The sequence below is a fragment of the Palaemon carinicauda genome, chromosome 17 (genome assembly GCF_036898095.1).
Source record: "Palaemon carinicauda isolate YSFRI2023 chromosome 17, ASM3689809v2, whole genome shotgun sequence".
Classification (NCBI taxonomy): Eukaryota; Metazoa; Arthropoda; class Malacostraca; order Decapoda; family Palaemonidae; genus Palaemon; species Palaemon carinicauda.
The window spans coordinates 54,877,951-54,899,865 of NC_090741.1; the positions used below are offsets into that span (position 1 = coordinate 54,877,951).

Here is a 21,915-nt window from a genome sequence, read left to right on the forward strand (position 1 = left end):
GGAATTTGCTGACTAGAACCAAACCCTATCGTAAATGCTTAGACATCAGCTGGTCATGAATTCAGTATGATATGGCAATCAAATAAATACTCTCGTAATCTTAGATATTAGACCTCTAAAACTATAGTAATTAATATTTTCATGTGGAAATAAAGTAAAGTTTTAAATTAAACAATCTTTACACAGACTTATTAGAATTTGCTGAGTAGAACCAAACGCTCCTGCATATGCTTGATCATCATCACATTTTCCAGAAGACAAGAGTCTGTTTTGATTTGTTACTATAAAACTATAATAATTATTATTTTCATGTTTAAATAAATAAAAGTTTTAAAATAAGTAATTTTTATAAAGAATGATTAATATTTACTGAGTAGAACCAAACACTCCTTTACATGCTTCATCATCATCTTGTTCTTCAGGTTATCAAGAAACTGTTTTGATTTGCTCCTTTAAAACTATAATAATTATTATTTTCATTTCTAAATGAATAAAATTGTCAAAATAAGCAATTTATATAAAGAAAAATGGAAATTTGCTGACTACAACCAAACGCTCCCGTATATGCTTGATCATCATCATCTTCTTCAGCTTTTCAAGAAGACAAGAACCTGTTTATTTTGATTTGTTGTTGATCATCACCGTGTTCGTGAACCACTCCATTTCCACTTCACTACAAGTTTCTAGTTAAATTTAAACCTCCAATATCCACAAAAGATGTCCTCCACACTGACCATTTATGACCAGTACAGAAATCCTCTGTCATCTCGCTATGCTTCGCAAGAAATGTCCTTCAATTTCAGCGAGACGAAAAAGTTCAGCACTTGGCGGAAACTTTGGACTTTCTTGGCTAAAGCGGAGAAGGCGAGTATTTTTGTTTATTATTTATTGCTTTAAGGTTTGCTTTGACTACTTACGTAGCCTAATTTAATGAATTAATTAGTTTTTAGTCTTGGGTTAAGTCTTTCAGTTTGGGGTTAACCGATCTCGTACCGGTAAGGGTAGCCTAATTCTGGTGCACCCCTGGTCCCGTTTACTTGTCAATTAAGATAACTCATTAATCCCCTCTACAAACAACACATGATATATTAATTCTTTACCATATTGCATACCATAGAAGCTGTATAGAAGCCTACCGGTGAGAAATTCAGCTGATCATATGAGAATTGGGGAGTCTGTATATCAGCGGCCAGTTCCTGTCGTGTGCATTAAAATGGACATCAACTAACCTATACTTTCCCCCCTAACCTAACCTACAGGCCGTGTCCTTACCTACTTACCTAACGGGGGCTAACGCTCCCCTGCAACCCCCCCCCCCCCCCCCCCGTACACTGCCGTATTCTAAGTTAGCCGTAATGAAACTTACAGGTGGCTGCTATCATACATGCACCCCAGAATTGGTGTGATTATGTAGTTTGTAAAATAGCAGATGTACCTGCTAACTTTAATTTTATAAAACTGTAATTGTAACCATTTAATTAAGATGTACCTTAGGTATTGATATATCAATGTGATTTACCTTTTCTATTCTATCAAATTTCTCTTCCACATGTTTTGTCAAAGTTTTTATAGTTTATATAGGAGATATTTATTTTAATATTCTTAAAATATTTACTTTTTTCCTTGTTTCCTTTCCTCACTGAGCTATTTTTCCCTGTTGAAGCCCCTGGGCTTATAGCATTCTGCTTTTCCAACTAGGGTTGTAGCTTAGCAATTAATAATTAGTATGTGTTAGAGGGGACATTGTTGGTAGTTTGTACAGGTAATCAGTCCTCTGGTAAAAAGGCACTAACTTAGATAAGGTTATTTGGGAGTACAGTACATTAAGACATCTCTTTGACTTAGTAAAATAGGTTTATACTTACCTTTATACCTTATATAACCTGTTAATAAAATGGGTTTATACGTACCCTTATATAACCCGTTAGTAAAATGGATTTATACTTACCTTTATACCTTATATAACCCGTTAGTAAAATGGGTTTATACTTACCCTTATATAACCCGTTAGTAAAATGGGTTTATACTTACCTTTATACCTTATATAACCTGTTAGTAAAATGGGTTTATACTTACCTTTATACCTTATATAACCTGTTTCCGCCCTTCTACAAACATTCCGTCACTGTATTTGAAGTCTTAGCAAAGTTAACTGCCAGATCTCAGGGAACAGTAGGTCCCTTCTGGTCCTTTAATGAAACGCCTTCATAGGTAAGGTTTAGGAGACCACCTTTGATTAAGTCTTATATCCTATAACTTTGTAGAACTCTAGCAGCAGCAACCAGACCGATGAACACGGCTAGAAGGACAGCAATAAAACATTGGATTGAAATTCCCATTTTTTATGCATCAGTTGACGTGTCCACTAATCTAGAAACCATCCTTTTTAAGTAGAGATCTGATTGTCCATGGAGGTGAATGTGCTCCAATTTCCGAAGCCCTTTACTGTACTATGTCTGGTTGTTGGGTATATGCTTATTGTTATACACTCCATATGAGAGAATCTACTCGCATCAATGACGCTATTAGTGCATCCTAGGTGTTACTAAACAGTGTTTTAAACATCCCTTTGGTACTTAGCTCCACCCACTTTTAAACATTAAAATTTACAAACGTTTGCACTTCTTTTCTCTGATCTTGCCATTTCGCTTCTGTTGTCTATTACATCGTAGAGTAATTATGCTTTCCGCAGTTGTAGGTTAATGATGAATGGACACATTAGCCATAGAGCTGAGTCTTATGGCCTAAATTCTGTAAATTAAATAACTTTAATAATGGCAATACAATAAGAATCTTAGGAACCTTAATTTTCTATTACAGTATGTAGAAAAAGCTCTACAAATTCTAGTTAGTTAAGTGCCAGCAATACCAACTGCCAGAAACAAAAGAGAGTAGAGAAATATAGGTATGTGTTTGATGCCTGAATACTGAATTTACCGTAAGCTTGAGAACTTTTCATCTTACGAACCAATTCTTGGAATTATCTTGTTGATATGGAAGACACTTAATGTATTGCAAGGTTAGTGGCTCTCATTAAGTTAGGTTTGGATGTCCACCAAACAAAGCCTCTTGTCAGTTTAGTACCTGGCTCTTTTGAGTAGATTAGCCTACGTATCCAACGTAGAATACGACTGTTTTCTCTCATGTGGCTGTGCTTATTTTGAGGTTTTACTATACTGTAATACTCACTTTGATGAGTTATGGTTTTGTGGTGTACCCTTTACTTCTATGTCATTTTATGTATATGTATATATATATATATATATATATATATATATATATATATATATATATATATATATATATATATATATATATATATATATATATGGATTTTATTAGAAACTGAATGTCTAACAACAAAAGCAACATTATATTTAATCAAAGCATACAGCGATACATTCTCTAAATCAAACTACTGTTACTAACTTTGTGAAGGTGGGGGTGATATCCTAAATCTCTTAGAGTCTTCTTGATAGTATAATAATATGTTACATGAAAATAGCTAACTAGAAATGAAATGCACATAGTGCTTTCAAGAGTTTGTTAAAATTTTTACCTAAAGTAGTTCTGGTTGTGTGATGTAAATAGCTCAGCCTCTGGACTGTTGTCGATCAAAGATGATTGGCCATGTCAAACTCCCATAAGGTCAAGGTCTTCATCTAGCCTTTTTTTTTCTCACATTTTTTGGGCCATCTTTTATAGTAACTTATGCTTAATAACTAAATAGTAAATCAGAATATGACAGAAGTCACACCTATCCTAAGCTTCAGTGACCAACTATCTAAACTAGTTAAAAAAAAGGACAACTATTTTGAAGCACATCACATAAACAACCATTTTTCTCTAATAAAAGTTGACCAAAATATCATTTCTCTTTCAGGAACTTAACTTGCCAATTACAGATGAACAGATCGCGGAAATGGAGGCTAATTGGGATAACATTGATTTCAATCGCGCCACGAAAGAAGAGCGAGAGACCAGACATGACGTGATGGCGCACGTAAGGACGTTCGCAGTTGTGTGCCCGCTGGCAGCCCCGATCATTCACCTCGGTGCTACGTCCTGTTATGTTGGTGATAATACGGTGAGCCGTTGTGGGTTTTATCTTCTATTTTTGTCTATATAGTTGAGAATGAATAGAACTCAAATATGAAATGGTGCAGGAGCAGATAAGGAATTAGATTGTTGTTTGCCTCACATGTGTACCGGTAATTCTCTTTCTCTATCTTTTGCTCTTTTACATAATTATATCCTTTTAAATATTAAACTTAGCCGGTGAATATATAAATAGCTGACGTCTCCGACGGCCCGACAGATTCCAAAAAACTTGCGAGCGATCGCCATGAAGGTAGCGGGTGTGCCCACCAGCGCCGACTATCGCCCAGATACCGCATATACTTCTCAACCACTTCAGTTCTTCTCTGTCGGTCTCACCGACAACATTGGTTCCGCTCGCTCCAGACCTCGAGTTTTCTACCAAATTGGTGAAGTACTTGTTTTTGGTTTTATTGCTTTTGCCGTGTTGGATTACTCAATACTATCTTCAAAAGAAATGCTTTTGAAAGGAGAAGAAAAGTTTTTTTTGCCCTTGCTTTTTTAATCTCGCTCTGGTTTTTCCATAGAGAAAAGATGGCCGACCCTTCCCTCAGTGTACGGAAGTGTGTTAAAGGCTTTTAGTAATTATTTTATCACTTTATAAATTATTGTTGATATTTATAGATTTACCTCTATATATTTTATATCTCACCCGTCTTTATTAGGCCTCTTCGATTAGCTTTCCATTTATACTAAACATCGAGATAAATTTTATGTTTTTGTTTATATGCGGCCTTTACCTATTCTTTGTAGGCGGTCCTAACTTGGAAAACGAAGTTAAACAACGTTGAGCCCATTCAACTTTTATTTTTGTTTAGATTAAAACAGTTGCCCTGTAAGAGTGAGGAGATGAATATTTTTAGAAAATATTTTAAGAAATTTATTCTTTGAATAGTCTTCGTGCTGTTTATCAAAGATGAACTAACGTTTGGTTTATTTATGCTACGCAGTTTGCGCTCTATCGTTACGATAGAGAAAGAGAGAATCACGGTTTCACTTTGCAGAAAGAGTAAATCGATTTTGACGTTTTGTTCATTCTTCTTTCAAACTGAAGTTTTTTAGATACTAATTTAAAGGAACATCTTAATTTTCAATTTCTTAGTCCTTTCAGTTTTTTCCTTTAGTCAAATAACCTGTTATTGACGAAGGGTGAGTGGGCCATTCTCTTGTGAGTGACAAGAGAGAGAGAGAGAGAGAGAAAGAAAGAGAGAATGATCCGATCTTTATTCTCGTCCCAAGTCTCTGTACAAGGAGTTTGGGAGCGAGTAACGTTGTTCTCGATTCAGTTTTTTACTCTCTTCCCAAGTCTCTGTACGGGGAGAGAGGATAAAACGTTTTAGTTTTTATTCTCGTCCCAAGGCACTGTACGGTGAGAGATTGAAAACGTAGTCCTTAGTGAACTAGTGTTTAGTCTCATCCCCAGTCACTGATCTTTTTAACTTTATATATTTCCGTTTCATTCAATATATATGTATATGTTTATTGATTTTTGCATGTGTGTTTCATTTTGTACTAATGTGCTTACATTATACGACTCATTTCGCAATTCTAACCTTTTGATTTAAGGGAGAATTGCGTGCTTCAGGTAGAAATCAGTTTTATTCATGTCTAATGTGAAATTATTATAAAATGCGATATCAGTGAAGTAAGTGCAAAAAAACATGTTCTGTGATGCGGAGGGTTCGTTTGTTCGTGCTTGTCACTTGCCTAGTCCGAGACCTCTTTCAGGCTCCCCTGCACCAGGGAGAAGGAATGTCGTAGGACCTAAGGGAGTGAGGAGTGTAAACCAACCAACAGACGTTCCCTCAAAGGTATCAGATGTTGCTCGTCAAGCACGTCCTTGCCATAAGACAGGAGAGACGAAGTTTCTCCTCGTCTTCCGATGATTCGTCTCTTTAAAAGCCTGGGCGTAAAGTTTCGAGACGGTTGAAACGTTTATTAGTTCCTTCAGAACAAGTTCAACGTCCTAGCTGTAGTCATCATAAGAGTCCCGTTCATAGCGATGACGTTCATGTACAGACGTTTCTGCCACAGACTCGACGTGACGTTGAGCGGTAGACACCGTAGACACAACATGACGTCGAGTGTCAGTCACCGTAGTCACGATATAGCATCGATCAGCAGTCACCGCTGTCACTACGTGACGTTTGAACGTCAGCCACTGCAGTCACAGGTTGATCCGAAGTTAAGTGTTTTGCAAGATATGGTGTTAAAGCTTTCTTCTTTAATAGAAGCTTTCGATCCTGTTCCTGTGCGAAAGGATCCTTTTGCTTTTTGTAGGTCACGGTTCTGGGATACGTGATTCGGGTCTTCAACCTTCTAGACGAGCTTTGTTATGCCACGCTGACGTTATCCCTAGTGACAGCTTTGCTGTTAAACGAGATACGGAGCATAAATCTCGATGTAACTTTGAACGTCAGCCACCGCAGTCACAGCGTGACGTTGAGTTGCAGACACCGCAGACACGACGTGACGTTGAGCGGTAGACACCGTAGACATGACGTGACGTCGAGGGTCAGTCATCGTAGTCACGATATAGCATCGAACAGCAGTCACCGCTGTTACTACGGGACGTTTGAACGTCAGTTACTTCTGTCACGACGTGTAGTAGAATAACATTCTCTGCAGTCACAACGTGACATCGACCCTCCAACTTTAACTTCTGTTCATATACAAGTTGATGTAGCCTGTCAGGCTTTTTCTTCACGTCATTCTGAATATAAATCTCCTTCTCGCAAGACTTTAGATTTATCAGATGATGTGCCTTCTGAAGAAGTTGATGACCCCCTTTCAACTAATGTACCTTTGGGGAGTCATTCAGAAGAGGAGTAACCTAGGGTGGTCCAACAATCCCTTGTTTTTTAATTATGAATTTCTTTAGTGAAATTTTGTCCTACTCGTTTTGTAACGGCTGCTCCGCCGTTTGAGTTTACTCTTGGCATGACTTTCTTCGACTCCTACATTTACGAAGTCAGTTCTCTCTTGTTCTTCCAAGAGGGCCATGCTCTTACTGGGAGACTGGTTGGAATCCAGGAGAAGTTTAGGAAAGTCTGCTTTTGCTTTTCCTCCTTCTTAATTAGCTTCTCGCTCGGGCATCTGGTGTGACACAGGAGAAGCTCAAGGAGAAGTTCTCGGCTTAGGAGTACCTGCCTCTGCCCAGGGAGACTTCTTAAGCCTAGTGGACTCTCCTCGTCGTCTAGCCATGAGACGCTCCAAGATTTTATGGTCTGCTTCAGAGCTAGACACTCTCCTGTTAGGAGTTTTTTCGAGCGTTTGAAGTTTTTATTTGTTGGATTGGTCCCTGGGAGCCTTGAGTAAGAAGGTCTCTCCAGCTGGCAATGTATTGCTGTACAATTATGTCATGCATGAACAAGGCTATCAGGGATGGCTCCAATGATCTGGCAGCCACGTTCACTGCAGGAACAAGGCTATCAGGGATGGCTCCAATGATCTGGCAGCCACGTTCACTGCAAGAGTACTTAAGATGTAAGTGCGCTCAATGTGTTCATTGTCAAGACAAAGTTCACGATGAAGACTACCAAATCTGTCTTGGCAGCAGTAAGAGAAGGCGACTGGATGGTCTCTCTCGACCTTCAGGATGCATACTTCCACATCCCGATTCATCCAAACTTTCAACAACATCTGAGGTTTGTGGACGGGAAAGTAATGTACCAATTTCGAGCACTGTGCTTCGGCCTCATTCCTGCTCCTCTTGTTTTTACAAGGCCCTTGCAAAATGTAGCAAGCTTTCTACATTTTTTGAGGATTCAGAGCCTCCCTTTATTTTGACGACTGGCTAATCAGGGCTTCGTCATTAAAACGCTGTCTGGAGAGCCTCTAATGGACATTAGACCTAACTAAGGAGCTAGGTCTCATTCTGAACGTAGAGAAGTCGTAACTTACAGTACTCCATCCCAGACTACTCTTTATTTGGGAATGGAGATACAGTGTCGGATTTTTCGGGCCTTTTCGTCTCCCACAAGAATGGAACAAGCTCTGTTAAAAGTCCTTCACTTGCAAGAGAAAAACAGTTGCTCTGTAAGAGTTTGAATGAGCCTCGTGGGAACTCTTTCATCGCTGGAGTAGTTTATCTCTCTGGGGAGACTCAACCTTTGCCCTCTCCAATTTCACCTAAACCATTGGAACAAGGAGAAGGGCTTAGAGAGTATCTCTTTCCCAATCTCCAACTCAGTCTAGACATGTCTGACTTGGTGGGACAGCAACATCAGACTTCGAGAAGGTCTTTCTCTTGCGATCAAGAACCCAAACCATGTGTTGTATTCAGATGCATCGGATTTGGATTATGGAGCTGAACTGGACAGTCTGGAATGCTCGGGTCTTTGGTCCACGGATCAGAAGGAACTCCATTTAAGGCAAGTAACATCTCTCCTTTGGCGAGATTTGTGCAAGGAAAAATGAATGTCTTGGCGGACTGCCTCAGCAGAAGAGGACAAGTCATCTCCATGGAGTGGACGTTGCACAAGACTGTGTGCGAGAAGCTATGGATGACATGGGGTCAACCCACCATAGATCTTTTTGCGACTTCACTGACAAAGAGGCTCTCGACTTACTGCTTTCCAGTTCCAGATCCAGAGGCAGCCCACATAGACGCTTTCCTGCTGGACTGGTCTCACCTGGACGTTTATGCCTTTCCACCTTTCAAGATCCTAAACAAGGTGCTGCAGAAGTTCACCTCTCAAGAGGGGACCAGGTTGACGTTGGTTGCTCCACTGTGGCCCGCGAGAGAGTGGTTCACAGAGGTACTTCTATGGCTGGTAGACGTTCCAAGAAGTCTGCCGTTGCGGATGGATCTCTTGCGACAGCCTCACGTAAAGAGATTTCATCAAAGCCTCCCCACGCTTCGTCTAACTGCTTTCAGACTATCGAAAGACTCTCTTGAGCTCGAGGGTTTTCGAAGGAGGCAGCTAGAGCGATCGCGAGGGCTAGAAGATCCTCTGCCATCAGGATCTATCAGTCGAAATGGCAGGTATTTAGAGACTGGTGCAAGTCCTCCTCTATTTCCTCTTCCAAGTGCCTCTGTAGCGCAGATTGCGGAGTTTCTGCTTTATCTGAGAAACGGTCGCTCCCTCTCTGCATCCACCATTAAAGGCTACAGAAGCATGTTAGCTTCTGTTTTCAGGCATAGGGGTTTGGATCTTTCTAATAACAAAGATCTCCAAGACCTGCTTAAGTCTTTCGAGACTTCCAAGGAGCGATATATTTCGACTCCTGCTTGGAACTTGGACGTGGTCCTACAGTTCCTTATGTCAGACAGGTTTGAACCATTAAATTCAGACTCCCTGAAGGATCTTACCCTTAAGACACTTTTTTTGGTGAGCTTGGCTTCGGCTAAAAGGGTTAGTGAGATACTGTACATGCTTTTAGTAAGAACATCGGCTTCTCCACTAATAAAGCAGTATGCGCTCTTCAACTTGGTTTTTTGGCCAAGAATGAACTTCCGTCTCATCCTTGGCCTAAATCATTTGAAATCCCCAGTCTTTCTGAGATTGTGGGGAATGAAGTTGAAAGAGTGCTGTGCCCCGTTAGAGCTCTTAAATTTTATTTATCCAGAGCTAAACCGCTAGGAGGATGTTCAGAGGCTTTATGGTGCTCCGTTAAAAAGCCCTCTTTGCCCATGTCTAAGAATGGGTGGTCTTATTTTATTAGACTTTTGATTCGGGAGGCACACTCTCATTTAAGTGAGAAGGATCGTAATTTACTTAAAGTCAAGGCTCATGAAGTCAGAGCGATAGCAACTTCAGTAGCGTTTAAGCAAAATAGATCCATTAAAAGTATTATGGACGCGACCTTTTGGAGAGGCAAGTCGGTATTCGCTTCATATTACTTGAAAGATGTCCAGACTCTTTATGAGGACTGCTACACACTGGGACCATTCGTAGCAGCGAGTGCAGTAGTGGGTGAAGGCTCTACCACTACTTTCCCTTAATCCCAATATCCTTTTAATCTACTCTTGAAATTTTAATCTTATTTTGGGTTGTACGGGAGACTAAGAAGTCTTTCGCAATCTTTTTGATTTGGCGGGTGGTCAAAATGTTGTTTCTTGAGAGCGCCCAGATTAAGGGTATTGATGAGGTCATGTTATAGGGGTGTTCGCCCTGGATATAACAGCTCCTGGGAGTCTTTCAGCATCCTGAGAGGATGGCTGGGCTTCGTGAGGAAAGCGGACTAATGAGGCAAAGTAATCATCAGAGTCAGCTTCCTTACCAGGTACCTATACTTAAGTTTGTTTTTATGAAATATTTGTCAAAAACTCTTGAGCATATACGCCTTTATTGTTATAATACTGGTCTCTACCCACCACCATGGGTGTGAATCAGCTATTTATATATTCACCGGCTAAGTTTTATATTTAAAAATGATATTTTCATTATAAAATAAATTTTTGAATATACTTACCCGGTGAATATATAATATTAAAGGCCCTCCCTTCCTCCCCGATAGAGACCCTGCGGACTGAGAAGAACTGGAGTGGTTGAGAAGTATATGCGGTATCTGGCCGATAGTCGGCGCTGGTGGGTACACCCGCTACCTTCATGGCGATCGCTCGCGAGTTTTTTGGAATCTGTCGGGCCATCGGAGACGTCAGCTATTTATATATTCACCGGGTAAGTATATTCAAAAATTTATTTTATAATGAAAATATCATATTAATGAAGTAGGTTATTGAAATGAGATAACTATATCAGAAGAAAAGGAATGCTTACCACATTTATTTAAAGCAAATTATAAATGCATGTTCTTTCTGAGTGGGGATACCTTAACATGGTGAAAGAGTTTGTGTATCACCATGGTAATAAAAGCTCTACTAGTCAGAGCCACCTATACTGGTTTGGTGTACTGTGAGTTATCAGACTAAAATCTCCCACCATCATCAATCCGCAGTTGGTCAGCGTAGTGGTGAAAACTGGCCAAAACTCAGACATGAATAAGGACATGTCCGATGACTTTGTCCTACAGAGGACTAGAAACGGTTGCATTTGTTGTTGGATAAATGCATGAAGGAATCTTTCTAATTTCTTATAGTCTCATTTAAATTCTGAAGTTAAAACTCTTACTCTTCTTTGGCATCTTGCAGGATTTGATAGTCCTCCGTGATGGTTTTGATATTCTCCTTCCAAAGATTGCTCGCTGTATTCATAGACTCTCAAAATTTGCGATGGAGTACAAGGATCAGCCAACGTTAGGCTTCACCCACCTGCAGTATGTATTGTCAATTGTTTTCCTTTTATTTGTAATTCATTTGTAAGTTTTATCAATTAAGTTCAACACTGGAAACAAGTTTATTAATCTTTTGGCATTCTCATATCTTAATTTACAAACAGAAAGTACCACTTTGTAAGTTTTATCTTCTACGTTCAACACTGAAAACAAGTTTATTAATCTGGCATTCTCATGCCTTAATATCTTAATTTACAAACGAAAAGTACCACTTTGAATGCATTACATATTACCAATGAGGAGTATCACTTTGAATACATTATTTATTACAAATAAAGACTACTACAAAATGCATTACAGTGCATAGGTTGGGCAACAGGGCATTAAAACTTGCTAAACAATTATTTCATTTTATATAGACCTGCTCAGTTGGTCACTGTTGGCAAGAGAGCGTGCCTCTGGATCCAGGACTTGGTCATGGACGAGCGTGCAATTTCAAGAGCGAGAGATGACCTCCGTTTCCGAGGAGTCAAGGGAACCACTGGCACTCAGGCATCTTTTCTTCAGTTGTTTGAAGGTACAGATGCAATCGTTTATTCCTATTAGGATGGAGAAGGTGTTTACTTTTAAGAGAGCTATAGATTGCAGTGCTACGCACCTGCTTCGGTTCCCCAGAGGATATGTTTTGTTAATGAAATAGAAACAGGAGCAAGATAAAGTCAAAGATAGTGGACAGCTAGTTTGGAAGAGACTAAGTAGAAGGCAAGCTATGAAGGAGCATTTTTAGAATCCTTTAACAAGGCATTATGTAAACTATGAAATGATTATCCATCATCAGATACATCGTTTAATATTCAGATGTGAACTAGTGTGTGGAAGAAAATTTTCCGTTTTCCCTACGTTATAAGGTACTTAAACCAGCCACAGAGACAAACTTATGTACTCTTATGGATAGAGCCCAAATTATTTATTCTTAAATAGACAGTTGAAATCCAGGTCAATATATAGAAGTTTGACGGCCAAGTTTGACTATTATACATAGAGCAGAAGGTAATTGATGGGAAATTTAAAAGAATATATGAGGCATAAAAGTCAGCCACCTCTCTCACCAGTAGGTACTTTTTTTATGAATATCGTAGAGTCACTACTAGTACTGTATAGTACTGTAAATCCTTTTCTGGTTTTGTAATTATTACCTCTGCCAATGAAGTTGGAAGAAGGTTATGTTTTTGCCTCTGTTTGTGTGTTTGAGAACAGCTTCCTGGCCACAATTCTAATCGTTGAGTAATGAAACTTGCAGGGATTAACTGTTATGTAAAGAGCTGTAAATGATTAAATTTTGGAAGTTCAAGGTCACTGTCAAGCAAAATGTAAAATTCACGTCATCAGCCATAAGTTTGGACATCGCTGTCACTGAGACTTCAAACTTGGTTCATATTTGAGTGTATGAAAATCCACGCCAATTAGTACATCGTAAGGTCAAGGTTGAGAAATAATCTGCCACGGCAGAGGTCTTCACCGTACTGAGTGCCCCTCTATTTTTATGAATATCATAGGGTCACTAGAAGTACTGTATAGTAAATCCTTTTCTGGTGTTGTAACTATTTTCCAAAGTGTTAGACTTCCTGCTGTTATTTTCTTTTGTTTAATTCATCTGTTTTTATAACCAGAAGGGTCTACAGGTAGTATTACACTTCTTTAACTCCAGTGAAGTATTTCTTCAAATACTTCTAAAACATTAATGACAGTAGAATGACTTTTAGCAACCAAGTTCATAAGATATTTAAATGGGTTTTCTGTTACTCTCAATGTAGCATGACTGTGTATTATTAAGCCTCCCTTCCATATTTTTACGGCTCGTCTTGCACGCTTTTCTTCATTGAAAAGAGAAAGTAAGCATAAAATGAGAACAAAACCATAATGTTCCTCAATGTCTATGGCAACCTTGAGGAGGAGAGAGAGGAGACATCTGCTCTCTCAAGCCATAATGAAAAAGTGACTACATTAATTCATCACTCCATGAGTTATATACAGGTGGCTGGTACCACTAGCCACCCCCTACCCATGTTAGGGATAGGGTTGTCGCCTCTCACCAAGTCTAATTGGTTACCTTCCAGCTTTGCCAAAAGATATATCCATATATAAGTAACGGAGGGTTTGTATTGAGGAAAAATACAAATTATTTATGAATTGGTCATGTTGAGAACTTCATCATTTTATTCATAAAATCAAGAGAATGAGTCATGTAAATCCTTCTTGATATTGGAGTTGGAACTAATATTTGATATTAAGATGAAAAAATCTATTAAAAGCCAGGATGAGGTGCTAGAATATAATTTTCCTCACACTTTTGAATTGTTAATGTTTTCTCATTAGGTGATGGCGAGAAGGTGAAGAAACTCGATGCTCTCGTTACGAAGATGGCTGGTTTTTACAGCTCCTATGCTGTCTGCGGGCAAACGTACTCTCGTAAGGTTGACGTCGAGTGTCTTAATGCCTTGGCCTCACTGGGAGCTACAGCACATAAGGTAAGTCGTCAATAATTATCGCAAGATTGGTGCATTTGATTCCATATTGACATAAGCCTTCATGTAGTGTTATTATTACCAGCTAAGCTACAACCCTAGTTGGAAAAGCAGGCTGCTATAGGCCAATGGCTCCAACAAGGAAAAATAGCCAAGTGAGGAAGGGAAACAAGGAAATAAATATGAGAAGTAATTGATAATAAATATAAAATATCTTATGATCAGTAACAACAGTAAAATGCATCTGTCGCATACAAACTACGAAGACAGACTCATGTCAACCTGTTCAATAGAATTATTTAATATGAGAAAGATTATTGTTTTACAGCACTGGTCTTCTGTATATTTGCAGTTCAGGGGTAATTAGAAAGGTGTATTGTATTTACACCAGTTTGATAAACACTTGGGTCATACTTTTCCTATACCATCTGTGTAGCAAAGACTTTACTGTAAAGTGAACTGAGGGTAATGCAAAGTCTGTAAAGTTATGAAATTATTAGTCAAAGTCATTTGATATGAGAAATATTTCTGTCTTACTGGGCCTTCATTTCCAGATATGTACGGATATCAGGCTTTTGGCAAATATGAAAGAACTTGAAGAACCATTTGAAAAGAACCAGATAGGATCTAGTGCCATGCCTTACAAACGTAACCCCATGCGAAGCGAAAGGTGCTGCGCTTTAGCACGTCACCTGATGGCCCTTCCGGCAAATACTCTGAACACTGCAGCTACGCAGTGGATGGAGCGTACTCTGGATGATAGTGCAAACAGGTGAGTGCCGAATACAGTTTGTAACTTGATTATTTAATATGTCTGATTGTGGATACCTTAACGCATTGGAAGGGTTTGTGTATCACCATGATCTATGAAGCTGTACTAGTCATGACCACCTATAATAGGTTGGTTTGCTGTGAGCGATGAGATTAAAGTCTCCCATGTTCACCAATTTGCAGTAGCCAGAAGCGCAAACAGGTGAGTGCCAAATACAGTATACTGTATAACTCAATTATTTAATATGTCTGATTGTGGATACCTTAATGTAGTGAAAGGGTTTGTGTATCGCCATGATCAGTGAAGCTGTACTAGTCGGGGCCACTCATACTAGGTTGGTTTGCTGTGAGCGATCAGATTAAAGTCTCCCACGTTCACCAATTTGCAGTAGTCACTGTGGTGATGAAAACTGGTCAAACCCCAGACATGATTAAGTACATGTCTTAGGCCTTTGTCTTGCAGTGGACTAGAAGTGGCTGCATTTGTTGTTGTTGTTGTTTATGTAGCAATAATAGGCCTTACTTATTATGAAAAAACTTTTGCCTTAAGTTATTCATCTATATAATTAGAACAGGTGTTCATCTTCTCTTTAATCACAAGAGACAACTTTAAAGCTTTTGATTGGATAATTTTAGAGTTTTTATTTTTCCATTTTCAATATTAATCTTACCCGATGATCATGATCATGTAGGTTCATCCCGCCCTTTCGTGGCAGAACCTCCAGCAGAGGAGGTACCCGTGCAGACAGTCACCGTGGCAAGTCCAAGAAGGGTTCCAAGTCCGCAAAAGGCAAGTTTTGACTGCCTTCCTCTCCAGACAGCAGTAGGAGCCAGACTCAAGACCTTCTGGCAAGCTTGGGAGAGCAGAGGTGCAGACGCTCAGTCTGTGAAGTGGCTAAGGGAGGGATACAGAATTCCGTTCTGCCTCAATCCCCCTCTAGCTACATCTCCCATCAACCTCTCTCCCAACTACAAGGAGAAGGACAAGAGGCTAGCGTTGCAACAAGAGGTGTCGCTCTTGCTACAAAAGGAAGCAGTGGTCATAGTCCGGGATCATCAATCCCCGGGCTTTTACAACCGTCTCTTCCTGGTAGCCAAGAAGACAGGAGGTTGGAGACCGGTGCTGGACGTCAGTGCTCTCAATGCTTATGTCACCAAGCAGACGTTCACGATGGAGACGACGAAGTCGGTCCTAGCAGCGGTCAGGCAGGAGGACTGGATGGTCTCGTTAGACCTGAAAGACGCATACTTTCACGTCCCCATCCATCCAGACTCCCAACCTTTCCTAAGATTCGTCTTTGGAAAGGTTGTGTACCAGTTCCAAGCCCTGTGCTTTGGCCTAAGCACGGCACCTCTTGTGTTTACGCGACTGATGAGGAATATTGCGAAATTCCTTCACTTAGCAGACATCAGAGCCTCCCTCTATTTAGACGACTGGCTTTTAAGAGCTCCCACAAGTCGTCGCTGTCTGGAGAATCTCAGATGGACTATGGATCTGACCAAGGAACTGGGCCTCCTGGTCAATTTAGAGAAGTCCCAGCTCGTCCCATCCCAGACCATTGTTTACCTGGGTATGGAGATTCAGAGTCGAGCTTTTCGGGCTTTTCCGTCGGCCCCAAGGATCAACCAAGCCCTAGAGTGCATCCTGAGAAGGAACCGATGCTCTGTAAGGCAGTGGATGAGTCTAACAGGGACACTTTCATCGCTAGCCCTGTTCATCGAGTTAGGGAGACTCCACCTCCGCCCCCTTCAGTATCATCTGGCTGCTCACTGGATAAAGGACATGACGCTAGAGACGGTCTCAGTTCCTGTTTCCGAAGAGATGAGGTCTACTCTAACTTGGTGGAAGAACAGCATTCTTCTCAAGGAAGGTCTTTCGTTAGCTGTTCAGACCCCCGACCACCGTCTCTTCTCGGACGCATCAGACTCGGGCTGGGGTGCGACATTGGACGGACAGGAATGCTCGGGAACATGGAATCAGGAGCAAAGGACACTTCACATCAATTGCAAGGAGTTGTTGGCGGTTCATCTGGCCTTAATAAACTTCAAGTCCCTCCAGCTAAACAAGGTGGTGGAGGTGAACTCCGACAACACCACAGCCTTGGCTTACATCTCCAAGCAGGGGGGGACTCGTTCGAGGAAGTTGTTCGAGATCGCAAGGGACCTCCTCATTTGGTCAAAAGATCGAAGGCTCACGCTGGTAACGAGGTTCATTCAGGGCGATATGAATGTCATGGCAGATCGCCTCAGCCGGAAGGGTCAGGTCATCCCCACAGAGTGGACCCTTCACAAGAATGTTTGCAGCAGACTTTGGACCCTGTGGGGTCAGCCAACCATAGATCTGTTCGCTACCTCGATGACCAAGAGGCTCCCATTGTATTGTTCTCCGATTCCAGACCCAGCAGCAGTTCACGTGGATGCCTTTCTGCTGGATTGGTCCCATCTCGACCTGTATGCATTCCCGCCGTTCAAGATTGTCAACAGGGTACTTCAGAAATTCGCCTCTCACAAAGGGACACGGCTGACGTTGGTTGCTCCCCTCTGGCCCGCGAGAGAATGGTTCACAGAGGTACTGCAATGGCTGGTCGACGTTCCCAGGACTCTCCCTCTAAGAGTGGACCTTCTGCGTCAACCTCACGTAAAGAAGGTACACCCAAACCTCCACGCTCTTCGTCTGACTGCCTTCAGACTATCGAAAGACTCTCAAGAGCTAGAGGCTTTTCGAAGGAGGCAGCCAGAGCGATTGCCCGAGCAAGGAGGACATCCACTCTCAGAGTCTATCAATCTAAATGGGAAGTCTTCTGAAGCTGGTGCAAGACCAATGCAGTTTCCTCAACCAGTACCACTGTAACCCAGATTGCTGACTTCCTGTTACATCTAAGGAACGTTAGATCCCTATCAGCTCCTACGATCAAGGGTTACAGAAGTATGTTGGCAGCGGTTTTCCGCCACAGAGGCTTGGATCTTTCCACCAACAAAGATCTACAGGACCTCCTTAGGTCTTTTGAGACCTCTAAGGAACGTCGGTTGTCCACTCCAGGCTGGAATCTAGACGTGGTCCTAAGGTTCCTGATGTCATCTAGATTTGAACCGCTCCAGTCAGCCTCTTTTAAGGACCTCACATTAAAAACTCTTTCCCTCGTATGCCTAGCAACAGCTAAAAGAGTAAGTGAGATCCACGCCTTCAGCAGGAACATAGGTTTCACATCGGAAACGGCTACATGTTCCTTGCAGCTCGGTTTTTTGGCTAAAAACGAGCTTCCTTCACGTCCTTGGCCTAAATCGTTCGAGATCCTTAGCCTGTCCAACTTGGTGGGTAACGAACTGGAGAGAGTACTTTGCCCAGTCAGAGCTCTTAAGTACTATCTAAAAAGGTCAAAACCCTTACGAGGACAATCAGAAGCCTTATGGTGTGCTGTTAAGAAGCCTTCGCTACCAATGTCTAAGAACGCAGTTTCTTACTACATCAGGCTTCTGATTAGAGAAGCTCATTCTCATATGAAGGAAGAAGACCTTGCTTTGCTGAAGGTAAGGACACATGAAGTGAGAGCTGTGGCTACTTCAGTGGCCTTCAAACAGAACCGTTCTCTGCAGAGTGTTATGGATGCAACCTATTGGAGAAGCAAGTCAGTGTTCGCATCATTCTATCTCAAAGATGTCCAGTCTCTTTACGAGAACTGCTACACCCTGGGACCATTCGTAGCAGCGAGTGCAGTAGTAGGTGAGGGCTCAGCCACTACATTCCCATAATCCCATAACCTTTTTAACCTTTCTCTTGAATACTTTTTATTGTTGTTTTTGGGTTGTACGGTCGGCTAAGAAGCCTTCCGCATCCTGGTTGATTTGGCGGGTGGTCAATTCTTTCTTGAGAAGCGCCTAGGTTAGAGGTTGTGATGAGGTCCTTTAGTATGGGTTGCAGCCCTTTATACTTCAGCACCTAAGAGTCGTTCAGCATCCTAAGAGGACCGCTACGCTCAGTAAGGAAGACGTACTTAATAAAGGCAGAGTAATGGTTCAAGTCGACTTCCTTACCAGGTACTTATTTATTTTATATTGTTATTTTGAATAACTAATAAAATGAAATACGGGATACTTAGCTTCTTTGTTAACATGTATGCTGGTCTCCACCCACCACCCTGGGTGTGAATCAGCTACATGATCATCGGGTAAGATTAATATTGAAAAATGTTATTTTCATTAGTAAAATAAATTTTTGAATATACTTACCCGATGATCATGATTTAAAGGACCCGCCCTTCCTCCCCATAGAGAACCAGTGGACCGAGGAGAAAATTGAGGTCTTGTTGACAAGAAGTACTTGAGTACCTGACCACAGATGGCGCTGTTGAGTACACCCCCACCTGTATAGCGATCGCTGGCGTATCCCGACCGTAGATTTCTGTCGGGCAACGGAGTTGACAGCTACATGATCATCGGGTAAGTATATTCAAAAATTTATTTTACTAATGAAAATAACATTTTTAAGTAAGTCAAAGAATAATTTTCTGAGGATTGTACACAGCTCATGTTCTTGAGTTTTTAATTTTTAGGAATGATAATACATAGAAAATAATTGTATTATGCTGTAAGATATTCACTTCTGCCAAGGTGCATTTTCAGCTCCCCCAGCTGAAAGTTTTACAAATATTTATGGAAAGTACTGTATATAGATTGTAGTCTAATTGGTGTCCATTCAAATTACGACCTAATTACCTTCCAATGTCAGTTTTCCCAGTCAACGCAAACCTCAACCCTTTAATTACTGTGCTGATTATGGTCAAGCGTGTCTAAGGTAAGGAGGTAAAGGACAGTGACAATTTCCTTGAGACTGACCATGTATACATAGCATTAGCACCCAGGCCCCCTCTCCACCCAAGTTAAGACCAGGAGGGCCAGGCAATAGCTGCTCATGACTCAGCAGGTAGACCTACAGGCTACTTCAATTCCCCTATCCTTAGCTCAAGAGGATGGTGAGGTTATAGACACTACAAGAAATTATCAAGCTTGGGTGAGTCTCAGTCCATCAGATCGCCAGGCAGGGACGTATACATTAGGCTACCTTAACCCTATTGCACTGGATTTGATTTTGGTTGTTGTGAAGTTCCTGGAAACAGTACCTATTTTCACAGTAGGACATATTTGATCACCAGTGTACTATTGTGGTCATTTTGTTTTATATGATATTTAGATATTGAACGTCTAGTTGTTAAATTGATATATATTTTTTAATTCTCGCCATTGTATAATTTTAAATATTAAACTTAGCTGGTGAATATATAAATAGCTGACGTCTCCAACGGCCCGACAGATTCCAAAACACTCGCGAGCGATCGCCATGAAGGTAGCGGGTGTGCCCACCAGCGCCGACTATCGGCCAGATACCGCATATACTTCTCAACCACTCCAGTTCTTCTCTGTCGGTATCACCGACAACATTGGTTCCGCTCGCTCTAGACCTCGGGTTTTCTACCGAATTGGTGAAGTACTTGGTTTTGGTTTTATTGCTTTCGCTGTGTTGGATTATTCAATACTATCTTCAAAAGAAATGCTTTTGAAAGGAGAGGAAAAGTTTTTTGCCCTTGCTTTTTTAATCTCGCTCTGGTTGTTCCATAGAGAAAAGATGGCCGACCCTTCCCTCAGTGTACGGAAGTGTGTAAGGCTTTTAGTAATTATTTTATCACTTTATAAATTATTGTTGATATTTATAGATTTACCTCTATATATTTTATATCTCACCCGCCTTTATTAGGCCTCTTCGATTAGCTTTCCATTTACTGTATACTAAACATCGAGATAAATTTTTGTTTTTGTTTATATGCGGCCTTTACCTATTCTTTGTAGGCGGTCCTAACTTGGAAAACGAAGTTAAACAACGTTGAGCCCATTCAACTTTTATTTTTTTTTTAGATTAAAACAGTTGGTCTGTAAGAGTGATGAGATGAATATTTTTAGAAAATATTTTAAGAAATTTATTCTTTGAATAGTCTTCGTGCTGTTTTTCAAAGATGAACTAACGTTTGGTTTATTTATGCTACGCAGTTTGCGCTCTATCGTTACGATAGAGAAAGAGAGAATCACGGTTTCACTTTGCAGAAAGAGTAAATCGATTTTGACGTTTTGTTCATTCTCCTTTCAAACTGAAGTTTTTTAGATACTAATTTAAAGGAACATGTTAATTTTCATTTTCTTAGTCCTTTCAATTTTTTCCTTTAGTCAAATAACCTGTTATTGACGAAGGGTGAGTGGGCCATTCTCTTGTGAGTGACAAGAGAGAGAGAGAGAGAGAGAGAAAGAGAGAACGATCCTATCTTTATTCTCGTCCCAAGTCTCTGTACAAGGAGTTTGGGAGCAAGTAACGTTGTTCTCGATTCAGTTTTTTACTCTCGTCCCAAGTCTCTGTACGGGGAGAGAGGATAAAACGTTTTAGTTTTTATTCTCGTCCCAAGGCACTGTACGGTGAGAGATTGAAAACATAGTCCTTAGTGAACTAGTGTTTAGTCTCATCCCCAGTCACTGATCTTTTTAACTTTATATATTTCCGTTTTATTCGATATATATGTATATGTTTATTGATTTTTGCATGTGTGTTTCATTTTGTACTAATGTGCTTACATTATTCGACTCATTTCGCAATTCTAACCTTTTGATTTAAGGGAGAATTGTGTGCTTCAGGTAGAAATCAGTTTTATTCATGTCTAATGTAAAATTATTAAAAAATGCGATATCAGTGAAGTAAGTGCAAAAAACATGTTCTGTGTTGCGGAGGGTTCGTTTGTTCGTGCTTGTCACTTTTCTAGTCCGAGACCTCTTTCAGGCTCCCCTGCACCAGGGAGAAGGAATGTCGTAGGACCTAAGGAAGTGAGGAGTGTAAACCAACGAACAGACGTTCCCTCAAAGGTATCAGACGTTGCTCGTCAAGCACGTCCTTGCCATAAGACAGGAGAGACGAAGTTTCTCCTTGTCTTCCGATGATTCGTCTCTAAAAGCCTGGGCGTAAAGTTTCGAGACAGTTGAAACGTTTATTAGTTCCTTCAGAACAAGTTCAACGTCCTAGCTGTAGTCATCATAAGAGTCCCGTTCATAGAGATGACGTTCATGTACAGACGTTTCTGCCACAGTCTCGACGTGACGTTGAGCGGTAGACACAACGTGACGTCGAGTGTCAGTCACCATAGTCACGATATAGCATCGATCAGCAGTCACCGCTGTTACTACGTGACGTTTGAACGTCAGCCACCGCAGTCACAGGTTGATCCGAAGTTAAGTGTTTTGCAAGATATGCTGTTAAAGCTTTCTTCTTTAATAGAAGCTTTCGATCCTGTTCCTGTGCGAAAGGATCCTT

The 21,915-nt window shown here is 40.7% G+C and overlaps 1 protein-coding gene across 1 annotated transcript in view; it reads left to right on the forward strand.

Moving 5' to 3' along the window:
• The first annotated feature begins 592 nt into the window (after positions 1–592).
• The window catches only part of Adsl (adenylosuccinate lyase), a 43,928-nt gene continuing 22,605 nt past the window's right edge, over positions 593–21,915 (forward strand). Inside the window, exons 1-6 of the mRNA XM_068391009.1 lie at positions 593–864; positions 3,884–4,087; positions 11,195–11,319; positions 11,697–11,854; positions 13,654–13,805; positions 14,357–14,574. Coding sequence (XP_068247110.1) covers positions 718–864; positions 3,884–4,087; positions 11,195–11,319; positions 11,697–11,854; positions 13,654–13,805; positions 14,357–14,574 — 1,004 coding nt within the window. The 5' untranslated portion in view covers positions 593–717. The remainder of the gene's footprint in view (positions 865–3,883; positions 4,088–11,194; positions 11,320–11,696; positions 11,855–13,653; positions 13,806–14,356; positions 14,575–21,915) is intronic.